Here is an 18,275-nt window from a genome sequence, read left to right as displayed (position 1 = left end):
TCCGCGGAGAGCAGAGTCAGCGCGAGCAGACGGATGGCCATTGCACTCACACCGCGTAGTAAAATCCACTGTAACCCAACAAACCCCAATCATCACCAGCCGTGCCTTATTCCGTCATGTCATGTGGGCATTATAAGCTTTGTATTGAAAACTTCTAACTAAAAAGTGGCAGCTGGCACGCCTAAAAATAGACGCAGGTTATTTTTTTAATAGTCTAAATAAAAACCCTCCGATTTAATTTCCTATAGTCTAACCAGCGCTCAACCGCACGCATAGTTTTCCCGAGCGCGAGGAATTTTTTTGTGCTAAATAATGTTTATGCAGTATAAGAATTCCTATTAATCCTGGGTTGTTCTTTTAGTGTCACTATAGTGCTTTACAATGCCAGACAACATTCAAATACAAATTAATCACCCTCCCCAGGTGTGAATCGGCTGTTCTCACCTATACATTCAGGGGAACTGAAATGCACTTCTCCCCACTTTAAAAACCTCTTGAATCTGAGGCTCTTCTGGAGACTTTCAGTGATTTAAATTTGTGTAATTTTAATCTCCTGGATTCTAGATTCTAAAGTTGACATTGTTACCTTTTTTAATCATTGGAATGGAAGAACTTATTTTCCTTATGATAGCATAAATTGCATTGTTTTTAATCAGTCTATACAATAATATTCTTTGGTATTTTTTTTTTTTAAACGGGTATGGGGGCTATCTTGGTTCATTAATCTCCGTGCCTGGTTTAGGTTTAGTATTCAGTGCGCATCTGTTATATTACAACTATCATAACACTCAAATACCTTTTATTGGGGGTTAAGTGACTGATGTGCCTAACATTTTTCAGCTGAGCCTTTGTTTCACTGAAAACGACCGCGACACCCCTCTCTCTCTCTCACACACACACACACACAGAGCCGACCAAATCATTAGCACGTCCCTCCCCCAAACAGCACAGCCATTTACTTACACCTGAACTGAGTTGTTTGAGTAACATGGGTCGAACCCGTTACAAATCATAACAGTCTACTGCATTTCATTCTTATAATAACGCAAAAACACAAGCGGGGCTGAAAGACCGACATCTGCTGACACAGTAGAACGTCCTAACACTGTTTTAATTTTATGGTCATTTATTTCAGTTAATAAATCTACTATAAATTTAAAGAACACAAGAAATAAAATGACACAAATCCATACACGCTTTTTTTCTAATTACAAGTGATAAAATCAAAAGGCTCACTGTGTTAACATTTATTGTGCTTAAATTTGATCCTAATAAGATTTGATTTAATTTGAATTTTAGAACAGTGGCAGCTGGAACACCTAAAACAGATGCAGGATTATATTTTTATAATCTAAATAAAAATGCTTTTTTTAAACTTGGGCTATTGTTATTTACATGCAATATTTGTTAATTTAATTTAAATGGGGTTTGGTCTCCGGAATGTTGAGCATCAGGATCCTCTTCTTTACTTTCCTACGTAGAATCAGCGCTTAATCGCACGCATTAAGTTTTGTAAATTCGTTTAATGTTTAATAGTAAATAATGACCCCCGTTGCGCTGTACCACCGCTCGGAAAACCTTATGAAATACAAGTTTAGGACAATCATGATGATCTGCCACGGCGTGCGCGTGTGATGGGTGTACGCCCAAATCTACTATAACTACTCCCTCACTCCGTAGGCTCCCTAAATAGGCGGCAAAAGGAACGGGGCCGCCTATTTGTGCCGGCTGGCGATAATTAACGTTAATATGATCTCGGGCTTGCTCCGCATTATAAAAGCAAGGCGCGGAGGTTTGTCTGAGGTCTGGGAAGTACGTGATGTGATGGAGAATATAAAAAAAAAAAAAAAGCATGTCAGTGGGGAGATGTGACGCGGCCCAGGCGCTTTAAACAAGGACACTAGAATTCCGCCCTTTGATCTCCGCGCTGAGGACAGCGCGAGAAAGAGCTGCGCGAGCTCCCGCGGCACCTTCACTCCCGCACCGTGCCCGCCCTCGCAGCCCCACTGCCGAAGAGGAAAAGTGTTGTTAGGTTTTTGCGTCAGCGAGAACTCGCGCCGGCCATCGACAGCGGGAGAAGCGCCGTCACGAGGGAGCGTGCAGGAGCGCTGCCTCCGCGTGCTCAGTTCTGCCACTCCGTGCACCAACACTTAGCATCAGCTGTGTGCCCGCATGCCAGTGTGGCACAGCCCCCGGAACTGCACATGCACAACCTTTATCCCATTCTTTCCATTCTCCCTCCTTCAACACTTTCCTTCTCCATTTTACCTAAATAAATTACCCTTTTCCTGTAAGACCTCGCCTCTGTCCGTGCTTTATGGTGCCGCCCGTGCAACATGGGTCGAATCCGTTACAGATCATAACAGTCTACTGCATTTCATTCTTATAATAACGCACAAACACAAGCGGGGCTGAATGACCAACATCAGCTGACGCAGTAGAACGTCCTAACAATGTTATAATTTTTATGGTCATTTATTTTAGTTAATAAATCTACTATAAATTTAAAGAACACAAGATATAAGATGACACAAAACCCTACACGCGTCTTTTCTAATTACACGTGATAAAATCCAAAGGCTCACTGTATTAACATTTATTTTGTTTAAATTTGATCCTAATAAGATTTAATTTAAATTCTACATTTGTATCGTCATTTTAGTTCTGTGATTATAAATTTGTTTAACTACAATGTTTTACTTGATTTTATCCGCTACTACGTGCAGTTCTAAAACTCCGTGTCTCATTAATCCAGCAGAAAATGAACTAAGGCATGAGGCGTCAGTCTGTAGTTATATAGCGCCACTTAACGGTAAAAGCCAGCAAACGCACAAAGCCAAACGGTACCGCCGAGCGCGGCGACGGTAGGACCTACATTCCGATTGATTAACCACTGTAGTTAAGCATTCATTAATGTTAATCGTAAGTTGTTCTGTAATGTCATTCCATAATTGCATAGTTGCATGTCTATTACGCATTGGAAGTTGTTAGGATATGGAAATTGTGCAGAACAGAAGCTTTTGACCGTAATTAAGAAAACCGTAATCAAAAATATGTAATAAAATACAGCAAATTAGTTGTTGCAACCATAGTGGATTCATGCAAGAAAACTGTAAGAAGTGTTGAACGTTTGATGTTAAAAAATAAACGAAGAAACAAAGAATTCATGGACGTCTGAATCATGAGTTATTCAGTTCAATAAAAAAGATACATGTCAGAACTTACGGAATAACATGCCCGTACAGTGGTAATTAGTGCAGAGTTCAATGGACATGTCGGGGAAGGGAACAGAGGTGATGAAAATGTGATGGGCAGGTTTGGGCTTAAGACAGGAATGTAGAAGGACAGATGGTGGTGGACTTTGCAAAGAGGATGGAAATGGCAGTAGTAAATACTTTCTTCCAGAAAAGGTAGGAACATAGGGTGACAAACAGATCTGGCCATTAAAAACACACATTTTGAGAAAAGGCTGTGAAAATGCCCTTCATTACCTGTAGGGGGCAGTCGTGTTTCAGTCTGAAGTATTGTGTGTCTACTGAAGCCGAAAATGTGTTCTCTCTTTTAGGCGCATATTGACATCGAGCAACGGAGCTCATAAACGTGTCGACTGATGTACATAAACTGTAAATACTGATGTATTTATTCCTTCTCTCCTTCTATGATGATACTTCGTTAACTTTCTCCATTCAGTATTATTATTATTATTAGTAGTAGTAGTAGTAGTGGTACTAGTAGTGCTCCGAATTTATTATTATTGTTATTATTCTTATTATTATTGTAACGCACCCACACATGTGCAAAAAGCCTAAAACAATATTGTTTTATTGTGTTTATGTGCTTTAAATATACACTAAACAATAAACACTGCCTTTTGCAAAGTGAAAATGAGTTGCACGTGCGGCTTTTTGATCAAAAGGCGGATAAATATGTGCACATATATGAGCAGATTTATCGATGAAGTAGTGGTAGACTAAAAAAATGCTGGGTTTCTGTAAACACATCGTTGGGTTGTTTATGCTGGGTCAAAATTCTGTGTTATTTCGGGTACTTTGATTACACTGTTGGGTTGCTTTTGCTATGAATACTAAAAGTGCTGCATGATTAAACTCAAAAAACTTAAAAGTGCTATATAATTAAAATTGAATTGAATTGAATTGAATACTTGGTTTATCAACAGGTAAGGGAAAAGTGGACAAGGAGACTTGGTGGTGGAACGAGAAAGTCCAGGAGTGTATACAGGGAAAGAGGCTAGCTAAGAAAAAGTGGGACTGAAGAGAGTAGACAGGATTACAGGGAGATACAGCGTAAGGTGAAGGTAGAGGTGGCAAAGGCCAAATAAAAAGCATATGAGGACTTGTATGCTAGATTGGATAGTACGGAGGGAGAGGTGGATCTGTACAGGTTGGCGAGGCGGGAGATAGAGATGGGAGGGATGTGCAGCAGGTTAGAGTGATTAAAGATAGAGATGGAAATGTACTGACAGATGCCAGGAGGGTAACAGGAAGATGGAAGGAGTACTTTGAAAAGTTGATGAATAAGGAAAATGAAAGAGAATAAAGAGTAGAAGACGTGACTGTTGTGGAGCAGGAAGTAGCAAATATTAGTTAGTCCTGATGACATACCTGTGAAGGGATGGAAGTGCTTGGGAGAGGTGGCAGTAGAGTTTCTGACTAGTTTGTTTAACAAGATCTTGGAGAGTGAGAGGATTCCAGAGGAATGGAGGAGAAGTTTATTGGTGTAGATTTTTACGAACAAGGAAGAGGCAATTACAGAGACATAAAGCTAATGAGCCATACGATGAAGCTGTGGGAAAGAGTAGTGGAAGCTTGATTAAGGGCAGAGGTGAGCATTTGTGAGCAGCAATATGGTTCCATGCCTAGAAAGAGTACATCAGATGTAGTATTTGCTTTAAGGATGCTAATTGAGAAGTACAGAGAAGATAATAAATAGTTGTTTTTGTTTGCTTTGGTGATGGACAGGTTTACAGATGAGGGTAGACAGGAGTCTCCATGGACATGTTTGCAGATGACATTGTGCTTTGTAGCAAGAGCAGGGAACAGGCCGAGGAAAAATTGGCGAGGTGGAGGTACTGTATGCTCTGTAAAGCAGTGGAATGAAGGTTAGCTGCAGCAAGACGGAATACATGTGTGTGAATGAGAGAAACCCAAGAGGAACAGTGAGGCTTCAGGGAGCAGAGGTAAAGAAGGTGCAGGACTTAGGGTTAATGGTCCAGAGCAATGGAGAGTGTGGAAAGGAGGGGAAGAGGTAGGTACAGGCAGGTTGTAATGGGTGGAGAAATGTGTCAGGTGTGTTGTGCGATAAAATATTATCAGCGAGAATGAAAGGAAAGGTGTACAGGACAGTGGTGAGACCAGCGATGCTCTGCGGCTTAGAGACAGTGCCACTGAAGAAAAGACAGGAGGCAGAGTTGAAGATAGCAGAGCTGAAGATGTTAAGGTTCTCCTTGGGAGTAACAAGGATGGATAGGATCAAGAATGAGTTCATCACAGGTACAACCCAACGTTACATGTTTTGGAGACAAAGTCAGAGAGGCTAAATTGAGGTGGTTTGGACATGTTCAGAGGAGAGATAGTGAATATATATTGGTAGAAGATGCTGGGGTTGGAACTGCCAGGCAGGAGGTCTAGAGGAAGACCAAAGAGGAGATTTATGGATGCAGTGAGAGAGGACATGAAGTTAGTTAGTGTGAAAGAAGAGGATGCAGAGGATAGGGTTAGATGGAGGCAGATGATTCGCTGTGGCGACCCCTGAAAGGGAGCAGCCGAAAGACAAAAAAGATTTTTTTAGTGACTATGAAAAAGTGACTATATTTTTATATTTACTTCAGCAGAATGTTTATGTTGTGTAAAATGTTTTCTACATATTTAATCCACATGAAATGATGACAAACATGGGGTTTATTTAGGTGCTTGCTGTTCAATTATGTAAGTAGATAATCAATGTGATTACATTAAAATATGTAATTTTCAGTACATACAAGATATTTATCACAATGTGCCATTACTACATCAAAGGTGAATAACAATAACTATGTAAAAAAACTTTGCTAGATTTTTCCCAGTAAAAAAATACAAACTTGTACATTAAAACATATACAGATTGTGTGGCATCAATGCTTTAATTCTCGCTGATCCATAAGTACTGCAACAGGTTAACCCACTTTGTTAGAACCTGGCAAGACACAAGAACACATTTTAACAAAGATTTAGTGACTCACTATCAGTCAATGACTCAGGTCGTGAGAATATTTTGATTATATTTTTATATATCATGAGAAAATAAGGTCTTACATGACAAATCCAGGTGTATTTTGTATGATGATGGTAGAAATCCAGGATTGGTACTGGGACACCAGGGTGTACACACCAGGTTTGTAGGGCAGAGCACAGTCTATACCCCAGCTGGTGATACCGGTCTGAATCCAGGCTACACCTTGCTTAATCACCAAGGGACCTCCAGAATCGCCCTTTACAATTAAAAAAATCATTTGTTTTATCTTTGTTAATAATACAACTAAGTTGTATTATTTAGAAACGTATTCATATTTATCTGTGTTACCTGGCAGGTGTCCGTGCCTCCTTTTTGTAAATATCCAGCACAGACCATGTTTGGGGTAATGGATCCAAATCCCAGTAGCAAATTACAAACATTTGTGTCCACAGTGGGCACCATAGCCTCCTGCAGCACACCAGGAGATGACAGTTGCACTACAAACACAAAACACACATAAATACTAACATATTTTTAAAAGGTATTTATTAAAACACAATTTATACCCTATTTTAGACAGATCTCAAACATGCAGCTGCAAGGATAGTTACATAATAGACCACAGATATGTATTTACAATTATATATACATATATGATAGATATGATTCATAGAATGAAATGAAAATCAATCATACACAGCCATTTACAAGCCTTTATCTCTGCCTAGTGCCTAGCTTTGTGAGTCAGAAGATAAAGGAATGCCTGGCAGTATGTCCCAAAATAGCTGTAATTACTTTACACTAATTGCTGTCTTTTGACAGCATCTTTACTTCTCCTGGAACATGTATATGATGCTGCAAATACAGTAAAACACCTCTGTGGTAAAAATTTGCCTAATAAATATGAGTATATTCAGTTGTGTAATCCACAGACACCCCTGTGTGTGTGTGTGTGTGTGTGTGTGTGTGTGTGTGTGTGTGTGTGTGTGTGTGTGTGCGTGTGTGTGTGTGTGTGTGTATTTTACCTCCACTTGCAGTGTTTCCCCAGCCTGTTATCCAGCAGTTGGTGCCAGCTGAAAATGTGCTGCCTTGCCCGGCCAGACACACTGGAGTGATGTAGCTGTTGAAGGGTACCGAGGAGTTCAGAAGGAGAAGCGCAATGTCGTTGTTAAGGGTTGCACTGTTGTAGTCAGGGTGAATGACCACTTTTGTAACACCTCTTACAATTTGATTGGGATTAGAGCCAGACAGAGTCTGTTTCCCCAAATGCACAGTCAGGCCAGACATGGAAATGCTGAAAGGATAAAGAACGAAAGATACATGTTTATACTGTATATATATTATTTTTACCTCTCTGAAAAGCTTCCAAACAAACTGACCTGTTAACACAATGTGCTGCTGTCAGAATATACTTGTCGTTGATGAGGGATCCACCACAGAAATGACCGCCGTAAGCGGGACTCTGTAAACTAACTTGCCATGGCCAGGCCCCAACTGTGGCATTCTGTCCACCCACAATACGGCTGTTAAAAGGTGCCTGACCACAAACTGAGGAAAAAGAAAGATAAAAATCAAAGATTTAAACGCCATTGTTAACTTTTATCTCAATCTAGCTGAGCGGAACAAAAACAATTTTTTGTCTGGTAATAATTAAGTTTAAGAGAAGTACCTACCATTGAGCTGTGAAAAGGAACCTGAAATGAGAAAAAGAACATGTTTAACAAAATACAATATTCAGACTTTACACCGGAGATATGCAATTATTGATCAGTGTGCAATATTCTAAAATAAAATACAACAATATGTAACAATAAGTAAAAGGACAAACTGGATCAAGTGTTATTTTATATACTGCTGAATACTCAAATACCTTACCTTCCAAGTACAAGACCAGAACCACAATCACACACTGAAATTTCAGCATATTTGCTTTTAGGCCTGTCTTTACCGTATCTGTGAAAGTAAACAGGTGTAGTTGTCCTCTCCCAACGCTCTCTCTCTCTCTCTTATATCTACCCAGCACTGGTGCAACTACCAATGGTATTAGTCAAACCTGTTGCGTGACTGGAATGCTCTCAGGAAATAACCATATTACTTAACCAATTATATAATCCTGTCAAATTACATTCCAGGTCAAAAAGAAAACAAGCATGCAATATATATATATATATATATATATATATATATATATATATATATATATATATATATATATTATTTTATTTATTTATTTTTTTAATAGTAAAGTAGTAATCAAAAGCTTGGTATGGAAAAAAATATTTGGTCCTCAGTGAATAGCCTATCTCTGTGGTCCTAGTGCCAAAAGCAGATAGTCTAGTTCAGGATGTACGTACTTCTGTAGAACTAAACAAAATTAGAACACAAACAAGTTCAGGTTTCGCTCTTCCATCACGGTTGTGTGATCAGCAAACTTGCTGATATGATTGTAACTGTGTGTCGTTACACAATCATAAGTCAGCAGTGTGAACAGCAGGGGACTGAGCACACACCCCTGCGGGCACCAGTGCTCATTGTGGTGGTGCTGGAGGTGCAGTTCCCGATCCACACTGACTGGGGCCTTTTGGTCAGAAAGTCCAGGCGACAGTTACAGAGGGAGGTGTACAGGCCCAACAGGCCATCATGTTCACGTGTGTGTTCCTCTCCCAGTTGGCTCACACACATAAGCAAATCGGAGATGAGTAAATATATCAAGTGATCCTTCCCTCAGATTTCAAACTTAAAATTTACATTAAATGTTTCAAGATTTTAAGGCTTTTGAAATGTAGTTTAAAAATACTAGCAGTGTTGTAGTACTACACCGTACTACACCCAACATTACAGTAAGAGATTTCCTGTTAGAATGCAGGAAGTTAATTATTTTGAATATCGTAGCATTGTTTCCTGAATGATTTCTTTTGTGATGGAAGTGGAATTATAACTATAATGACATATCATATCTAGACTGTACATTCTATAATTGTTTCAATGGAACAAAGGTGAGTCCTGGGTACAGCATTCCATTCTAGTGAAGCTGTCAATTATAATAGTGATGGAAATTCCAGCTCTTTTTAGAGAGTCAGTTCTTTTGGTTCATCTCAATAAAAAGAGCTGTCTCTTTCAGCTCCCAAGTGGCTCTTTACATTTTTTAGTTGCTTAAATTAGTTTATCATTAAAATAATGTAAAATGTAAATGTAAAATTATTTGTAAAATTAATTATGAATATAAAAAAAACATACATTGTATACAATTTTTACAATTTGAATGACTTAGTATACTTAACATGAAGCAGAATGCTCTAAAAAGTAAGTTACAAAGTGCAAAAACAAAGCCATTTTTAGTTGGATCTTTGGTTTTGTACAAAAAGGTCCAAACTCTGATTGTATGTATTTTATTTATAAACTTTATAAACTATTTACAATGAAATGCATTCACATTTTACTGTGTTTCCTGCTATAACTCATTTTTGGATCTTTTCCAGTGTCTTGTCTGTGTCTCGTCTGTACTGTCATCACCCTCCCTCTTGTTCCTCGATCTCTGTGTTTGTAACCCCGCCCCTCCTCTCCCTCTCACTGCATACACACAAACACCACCACCACAAATCATGACATGCCAATCGTGTGTGGCTTGAAGAGAAAAAAAAAGCAGCTCACAGGCAGGAGCTGGCTCTGGTGGTTTTCTTCAAAGAGCCATCTCTGGCATATTTTCTTTTTGATTGACACATCACTAGATTATAAAACTAAATTGTGTGATTTCCCCTCTGCTTTAGGCACCTTGCAGAGTGTTGGCCACATGGGTTTAGAATGCTGATATAAATCATATCAGTGTACTGTATGCAAATACCGATGCAAAAGTGTGCGGCCAGCTGTAAAGTTCTCAGGAACTTGACAAACACTAAAGACGTACATTCAATCTCAGGTATTGCGTTTCTACTAAATAATATGTTAATCTTTCTTATGCGCCTATTGACAGCAAGGGACAGAGCTCATAAGCGCGTCAAGCTCCAACTGTAAATACAATATGTATTTATTCTTAATTTTCCTCTCTCTTCTTCTTTTGTATCCATAATGATTCTTCTTTGAGTTTACTTTCTCCATTTATTATTACTATTGTTTTATTATTATTATTATTATTATTATTATTATTATTATCATCAGTAGTAATAGTATTACCTTTGCTTTTGCTATGGGCTACATGAGTAAACTCACTGTAAGTATGTTAATGTCACTGTAAATACGGACAATGTCAGGGTTAACCCCTAGAGGGCGCCTTGTGCCCTAAGACTCTTTTGTGGTTTTTTTTGTTTTAAACTTTGTTTTCCAGAATGCCTTTCAGTCAGTTGTTGAGGACACTCACCTGAACCGAGGTGACTGACTAAGTCAAGTCAAGTAGGCTTTAATGTCATTTCAACCATATACAGTTAGTACACAGTGAAACGAAACAAAACTAACTAGCTAACTACGAAGCCGAATTACTTGGCTAGCTGAGACAAGACAGATTAAAATGACAACATAAATTAACGACATACATTAACAAAAAACTAATAAGCTACCTTAGAGACCCAATTATCTGGCTATCTTGGGACTGTCTAAGTTTTTATACAGAAGAGACAACATAAAGGGCACGTGCAAATGTGCAAACAAGATCGACAAAGTGACGATGCAACAAACATGATATTACAATAATCTGTGGTAATGAGGTGATAAATTAATGTAGTGGGAGGAAAAACAGTAAACATTTCATTAGTAGAAGCAAGGATTGAAGTAGTTCATGCAAAATTATAAAATAATAAATATTGTGTGAAAGAGCATTTACAGGTTGGTGTGTACAATAGTTTGCTAGTGTAGTCCAAGTTCAAGTTCAAGTTCAAGTTCAAGTAGGCTTTATTGTCATTACAACCATATACAGTTAGTACACAGTGAAACGAAACAACGTTCCTCCAGGACCAAGGTGCTACATGCAACATAAACTTACAACATAAATTAACAGAGACACTAAACTAGCTAACCAAGAGGCCTAGTTAACTGGCTAGCAGAGACAGGACAGAGAGATCTAACATAAATTACAACATAAATTAACAAAAACTAACTAGCTAAGTAACATTTTTACAGACAACATAAAGTGCACGTGCAAATGTGCAAACAAGAGCAACAACAAAGTGACAGTGCGCAACCACGACATAACAGAACATAAAATATGGTGTTGAGGTAGTGGGTAAACGTAAACATTCCTTAAAACAGCAGCAAGATTTGAGGAATTAGTGCAAAAATGTAGTCCAGTAATGATCATTGTGCAAAAAGATTGTTAAAAACAGTGAAGCATTTACAGGTTGGTGTGTACGATAATTTGGTGGTGTAGGTCAGTGTGTCTGCACTTGTGTTGATTAGTCAGTCCAGTCTCAATATTTTGAGGTAGTTGAGTTAAGCTGTGTGATAATGTTTGTGTTTGTGTGTGTGTGAGTGTGTTTGTGTTTATCAGTCCAGTCCCTTTTTGTTGAGGAGACGGATGGCTTGTGGAAAAAAGCTGTTGCACAGCCTGGATGTGTGTGCCCGAATGCTTCGGTACCTTTTTCCAGATGGCAGGAGTGTAAAGTGTGTGTGAGAGGGGTGTGTCCGATCAGCCACAATGCTGGTGGCTTTGCGGATGCAGCGTGTGGTGTAGATGTCTTCAATAGAGGGGAGAGAGGCCCCGATGATCTTCTCCGCTGTCCTCACTATCCGTTGTAGGGTTTTGCGATCCGATATGGCACAATTCCCAAACCAGACAGTGATGCAGCCGCTCAGGATGCTCTCGATAGTTCCTCTATAGAAGGTGGTCAGGATCGGTGGTGGAAGCTGGGCCTTCCTCAGTCTTCTCAGAAAGAAGAGACGCTGTTGGGCTTTCTTCTGTAGGGAGCTGGTGTTGAGGGACCAGCTGAGGTCCTTCTCTAGGTGGACACCCAGGAATTTGGTGCTTTCGACAATTCCCACAGAGGAGCCGTTGATGCTCAGCGGAGAATGGTCGCCTCGTGTCCTCCTAAAGTCAACAACCATCTCCTTTGTCTTGTCAACATTTAGAGACAGGTTGTTGTCTTTACACCAGTCTGTTAGCCTCTGCACTTCCTCTCTGTACGCTGACTCGTCGTTCTTGCTAATGAGACCCACCACGGTCGTGTCATCAGCGAACTTAATGATGTGGTTCGAACTGTGTGTTGCTACACAGTCGTGAGTCAGCAGTGTGAACAGCAGGGGACTAAGCACACAGCCTTGTGGGGCCCCAGTGCTCAGTGTGGTGGTGCTGGAGGTGCAGTTCCCGATCCGTACTGACTGAGGCCTACCGGTCAGAAAGTCCAGGATCCAGTTGCAGAGGGAGGTGTTCAGGCCCAACAGGTTCAGCTTCCCAATCAGTTGTTGGGGGATGATAGTGTTGAATGCTGAGCTGAAATCTATGTACAGCATTCGAACATATGTGTCCTTCTTGTCAAGGTGTGTGAGGGCAAGATGGAGTGTAGTGGAGATTGCGTCGTCCGTTGAGCGGTTAGGACGGTACGCAAATTGCAGTGGGTCCAGTGAGGAGGGCAGCAGGGACTTTATGTGTCTCATGACGAGCCGCTCGAAGCACTTCATGATGGTGGGTGTGAGTGCAACGGGACGGTAGTCATTGAGACAGGACACAGTAGACTTCTTGGGCACGGGGACGATGGTGGTGGCCTTGAAGCACGTGGGAACGACGGCGCTGCTCAGAGAGATGTTAAAGATGTCGGTGAGAACATCTGCCAGCTGTTCAGCACATTCTCTGAGCACTCTGCCTGGGATGTTGTCTGGTCCAGCAGCTTTACGTGGGTTGACTCTGCGTAGAGTTTTCCTCACCTCAGCTGTAGTGAGACACAGCACCTGGTCGTTCGGAGGAGGGGTGGTCTTCCTCGCCGCTACGTTGTTCTGCCTGTCAAACCGAGCATAAAAGTTGTTCAGCGCATCTGGGAGGGAGCCGTCACTGTCACAGGCAGGTGATGTCGCCCTGTAGTTTGTGATGGCTTGTAAGCCCTGCCACATGCGCCGTGTGTCACCGCTGTCCCTGAAGTGATTGTGGATTTTCTGGGCGTGTGCGCGCTTTGCCTCTCTGATGGCCCGAGAAAGTTTGGCCCTTGCTGTTCTGAGGGCCACCTTGTCTCCCGCTTTGAAGGCAGAGTCTCTGGTCCTCAGAAGTGCACGCACTTCCGCAGTAATCCACGGTTTCTGGTTGGGTCGTGAGATGATGCTCTTGGAGACAGTAACGTCATCGGTGCACTTGTTGATGTAGCTGGTCACTGATGACGTGTACTCCTCCAAGTCAGTGAAGTCGCCGTAAGTTGCAGCCTCCCTAAACATGTTCCAGTCAGTGCACTCGAAACAGTCCTGAAGAGCAGAGATGGCTCCTGCCGGCCAGGTTCTCACCTGCTTCAGAACCGGTTTTGAGCGCCTGACGAGTGGTCTGTATGCTGGAATTAGCATAACAGAGATGTGGTCTGAGTAGCCGAGGTGGGGGCGGGGCTCTGCCCGATATGCGCCGGGGATGTTTGTGTAAACAAGATCCAGCGTGTTTTTCCCTCTCGTTGCAAAATCCACATACTGATGGAATCTAGGAAGCACTGACTTGAGATTTGCATGGTTGAAATCTCCAGCAACAATAAACAGTCCATCCGGGTGTGTATTTTGCAGTTCACTGATCTTAGTATACAATTCCCATAGCGCTTCCTTAGCATTAGCGCTAGGTGGAATGTACACTCCGATAATGAAAACAGTGGTGAATTCTCGTGGTAAATAAAAAGGTCTGCATCTAACAATCACAAACTCCACTAGCAATGAGCAATAACTAGAAACTAGCACAGAGTTCTTGCACCATTTCGTGTTGATGTAAACACATAAGCCGCCACCGCGAGTCTTACCGCACAGAGCTGTATTCCTGTCGGCGCGAAACGAGGCTAGCCCGTCTAGCTGAATAGCGGCGTCCGGTACTCTGTCGCTGAGCCATGTCTCCGTGAAAACAAAGACACAGCAGTCTCTAACCTCACGCTGTGTAGCCTGCTGGAGTCGGATGTAGTCCAGTTTATTGTCCAGAGAGCAGACGTTGGATAAGATGATGGACGGGAGAGCCGGCCGGCTAGGGTTTGTTTTTAGCCTAGCACAGACTCCCGCCCGCTTGCCGCGCTTCCGCTTCCTCGCGCACCGCTTCCGATGACCCTTCCTCCGGCCTCCTGCATCAGGCAACGCCGAGGCTTCGAGGCCTGGTTCACGCAGCAAGCCGAGGTCGCGTAGCTTTTCCCGCAGCTCATCGCGGATAACATTAACCGGGTTATTTAGGTTGAAAAGTGTCTGGCTGTTGTATGTACGGACACCAGTTGCGACGATATCCATACACATAGTAAAATAAACGCGCTACACACAAAACGTAAACAAAGTAGCACCATTTTGGCTCCGGAGCGGCCGCTGCGTGCTACTGCCGCGCCGCCATCTTGGATCCAGTGTCTTTGTACAGTACATGTGTTGATGAATCAGTAAAGTCTCAATGTTTTGAGGTAGTTGAGTTAATCTGAGCACGGTGGTGTAGTGGTTAGCACTGTTTCCTTGCACCTTCAGGGTCAAGGTTCGATTCCCGGGCAGGCTTGATTCCCATCCCTACGTGCATGGAGTTTGCATGTTCTCCCCGTGCTTGGTGGGTTTTATCCTGGTACTCTGGTTTCCTCCCGCAGTCCAAAGATATGCAGGTTATGCTAATTGGTGTCCCCAAATTGTTCGTAGTGTGTGATGTGTGTGTGCCCTGCGATGGATTGGCACCTGTCCAAGGTGTACAGTACGTAGTCTAGGGGGATGTCTATAATGAGATGTGCTCTCTGTCATAGCCGAAATAATAATTTGCAATTCAAAGTAATTTGTGCAATTACACCAGGTGGCGCAAAGGGATATTTTAATTCGATGCAGTTTTCAGCTTAAGTCATAAAAAAGTCATATGTTGCATCAAATAAATAATAGTAATGTTAATTTTCACCTTCGAGTATTTTATACAAAAAACATGAAAAATCAGAACCAGAGCTATTGAGATTTACTGACCAATAATGAATTAAAAAAATTGGTTCAATGTTGATTAGACAGACGATCAAGTTCATTAGCTAACAATTTTATTTGTACAAAGTACAAATTGTATCGGTTTATTGTTATTATTTTTATTTTTAAAATGTTACATTTAAAGACATTAAACTTTAAATGTAAAAATAACTGGAAAACAGACTTTCAGAATAGAACATTAGAATAACTCAAAAAATACACTGTAAAAATGCTGGCTTGTTTCTGTAAACACCTGGATGGATTATTTTCACCCAACAACTGGTTTATTCTTCATTCTCTGGTTTCTGGAATTGTTTAGGCATCAATGCATGTGTGTACAACTCAAAACCTCAATAAGTTATTAAAGATAGCGTCTATTTAAAAAAATTTCCCCAACAATTTCAAACATTTGAGCTCCAGGCAATGCCCATGTACATCCCTAATGTCGCCTTGAGTTGACATGAGTCCTCATCTGTTTTTTGAGGACAACAGTTTTTTCAGCCCACATTTAATCAATAATATATAAAAATTTAGATTGTTTTTGTTCTAAAATTTATTTTGAAGTAAATTAAATAATAATAATAATTAAAATAGTAAAATAAATAGTTTAATGGTTTAAATAGTTAAAATAAATAGTTTTACTAACATCCTTTTTTCTGTTGGTATACAATGTACTCACAATTCGACGTTTTTAACTCCGAATCCAAGTTGTTTTAGTTGTGCTTTTAACAATTGACATTCTCACAAAGCAGCTTTACACAATCAAAATAATTATTTAAGTTTGTATGAAATGTAAATTTGTATAAATCAAAAAGGTGAGCAAGCCGAGAATGGCGGTGACAGTGGCAGGGAAAAACTCCCACAGATGGCAGTAGGAAGAAACCTTGAGAGGAACCAGACTCAACAGGGAACCCATCCTCATTTGGGTGATAACAGATAACAGGGATTGATCTGCAGTCATACTGTGTGTTAGGAGGCTGTAAGTGTTTAAGTTAGTATAGAGTCCAGTTCATTATTGGAGACTCAGGTAGACTGTAGGAAACACCAGTCCTGAACTATTGGGTTACATGTCACAAGTCCTTAGAGAACAGCTGTCAGCATCAGGCCTATCTTCATGGTAAAGTGGAACTGCTCCCAGTCACCACACGCATCCCAAGCAGACCACATGGGACATACATGCAACGAGATCTCTAACCAGAAGCGGGACACCAGAATGAGTCAGACAGGTGGTCAGACAAGGGCAGAGGGGGTCACTGGCAGCTCAGGAACAACATGTATAGCTCAAAAGAGAGAGTAGGAGAGATAACAGTTAGTGAATGTATATTTAGTGTAGAGTGCAAGCAGGGACTCCAGCAGGACTATCTATAACAGCATAACTAAAAGAAAGAGCCAGAGGAAAACACAGACATGAGAGCTCCGTGCCAAAATGCTTGGTTAAATAAATAGTTTTTTCACCTAGACTTAAACACTGAGATTGTGTCTGAGTCTGAGTGACAATATATTCCTTATAATAGCAATTTTCCTCTGTTAGTAATAAAGTTCTTTGAATCTTAAATCTTGAAAATTGGCAATATTTCTACAGTGAAAGAATGCTATCCTGGATCTATATCAGAATCTATAATCACAAAGAGACAAAGACAAAGGTCTTTTACTGTTGATCTTGATGGAACATCGAAAGTTACAGTGTAAAAGCTTGCTTCTAGCGGCATGTGGTCCTATGACTAGAACTTCTGTCACACATTGCTTAAGTTTATTAAGCTAGTTTTCTCATCTTGATTTGCAGAGACATATAACTGTGTTTCATCAGCATAACAATGAAAACTAATAACATGTTTACAAATTATGTTGCTCAGGAAGGAAGCATGTGTCACGGTTCGGTTGTTGGCATAAATGCAGGAGGTCAAGTGACGGTTGAAATATATTCCTTTTATTAAGTCACAAAACAAAACTGAAATCAAACATTAGAGTTCGAGCACAACCATACTCAACATAACAGAGACAACGACAATTAATGCTAGACACCTGACTGACTTTCAATCAGGCTATTTATACTCATTAACTTAATTACTCGCCTCAGCTCAGGTGCGCGCTTCTATTCACCTGACCGAGGCGCCTTATGGGAAATGAAGTCTAACTCAAAACAAAACTACAACACAAACGTAGTCTTTGGGCGCTTTGGCGCCCTCTAGGGGTTAACCCTTACAGCCTGTTAAGAGAAAAAAGCAGTGGCTATAAGATTTAACCCTGTGGAACACCAAAATCCACATGAGAACATGCAGAATAGTTACCATTTAAACCTACAAACTGATAATAATTAATCAAGTAGGATCTGAGCCAGTAGAGGGCTGTTCCCTCAATTCCAACTACATTTTCCAATAAGTGAAGGTTGGAGCTGAGGTCGAGTAACACAAGCATAGTGACGCAAACCTGATCAGAGGAGGTCATGTGCTGTCTCTGTGCTCTGATGGGGCCTAAATCCTGACTGATACAGTTAGTTTATGCTATTTCTATGTAGATATAAACAGCTGCTGTGCTACTATCTTCTCCAAAATCTTAGAGATAAGGAGGAGGTTTGATATCAGCCTGTAATTGGACAGTTGACAGAGGTCAAGGTCAGGTTTCTTAATTAGAGGTTTATAAACTGCTAATTTAAAAGATTTTGGAACATACCCACTGCTGAGTGAAGAATTAATTATTTTCAACATGGGTTCTGTTATTGCTGGTACTTTCTGCTTAAGAACATGTGCTGGTAAAGGATCTAATACACAGGTGGCAGAAGAAATGAGTGAAATTAGTTAATTATGTTCAAGGGGAGTAATGTATTCTATGTTTTGATATGATGTGGTTAGCTAATATTTTACGATTTTGTCATTAAAAAAGTTTTATGAAGTTAAATAAAATTGTTAGTTTCTAAGAGCTTTTTTTAAACATAGATTAGGGTGCCCTGCTTCCATGCTGTCTGATTAAGTTCTGTGGGGTCAGATGGT

At 40.7% G+C, this 18,275-nt stretch overlaps 1 protein-coding gene across 1 annotated transcript; it reads right to left on the bottom strand.

Annotated features, from left to right (window-relative positions):
* Positions 1–5,971: 5,971 nt before the first annotated feature.
* On the bottom strand, positions 5,972–8,187 carry LOC128526469 (chymotrypsin-like protease CTRL-1). The gene is made up of 7 exons (XM_053498341.1): positions 8,107–8,187; positions 7,905–7,925; positions 7,611–7,779; positions 7,257–7,525; positions 6,580–6,728; positions 6,312–6,487; positions 5,972–6,192 (listed from the first exon to the last, which is right to left on the bottom strand). Exons 1-7 carry the CDS (start codon positions 8,153–8,155, stop codon positions 6,186–6,188), a joined length of 840 nt encoding a protein of 279 aa, XP_053354316.1. The 5' UTR covers positions 8,156–8,187; the 3' UTR covers positions 5,972–6,185.
* Between the last annotated feature and the right edge of the window lie 10,088 nt (positions 8,188–18,275).

The sequence above is a fragment of the Clarias gariepinus genome, chromosome 6 (assembly GCF_024256425.1).
Source record: "Clarias gariepinus isolate MV-2021 ecotype Netherlands chromosome 6, CGAR_prim_01v2, whole genome shotgun sequence".
In the NCBI taxonomy this organism is placed as follows: Eukaryota; Metazoa; Chordata; class Actinopteri; order Siluriformes; family Clariidae; genus Clarias; species Clarias gariepinus.
This window is presented reverse-complemented; position numbering and strand designations above follow the sequence as displayed.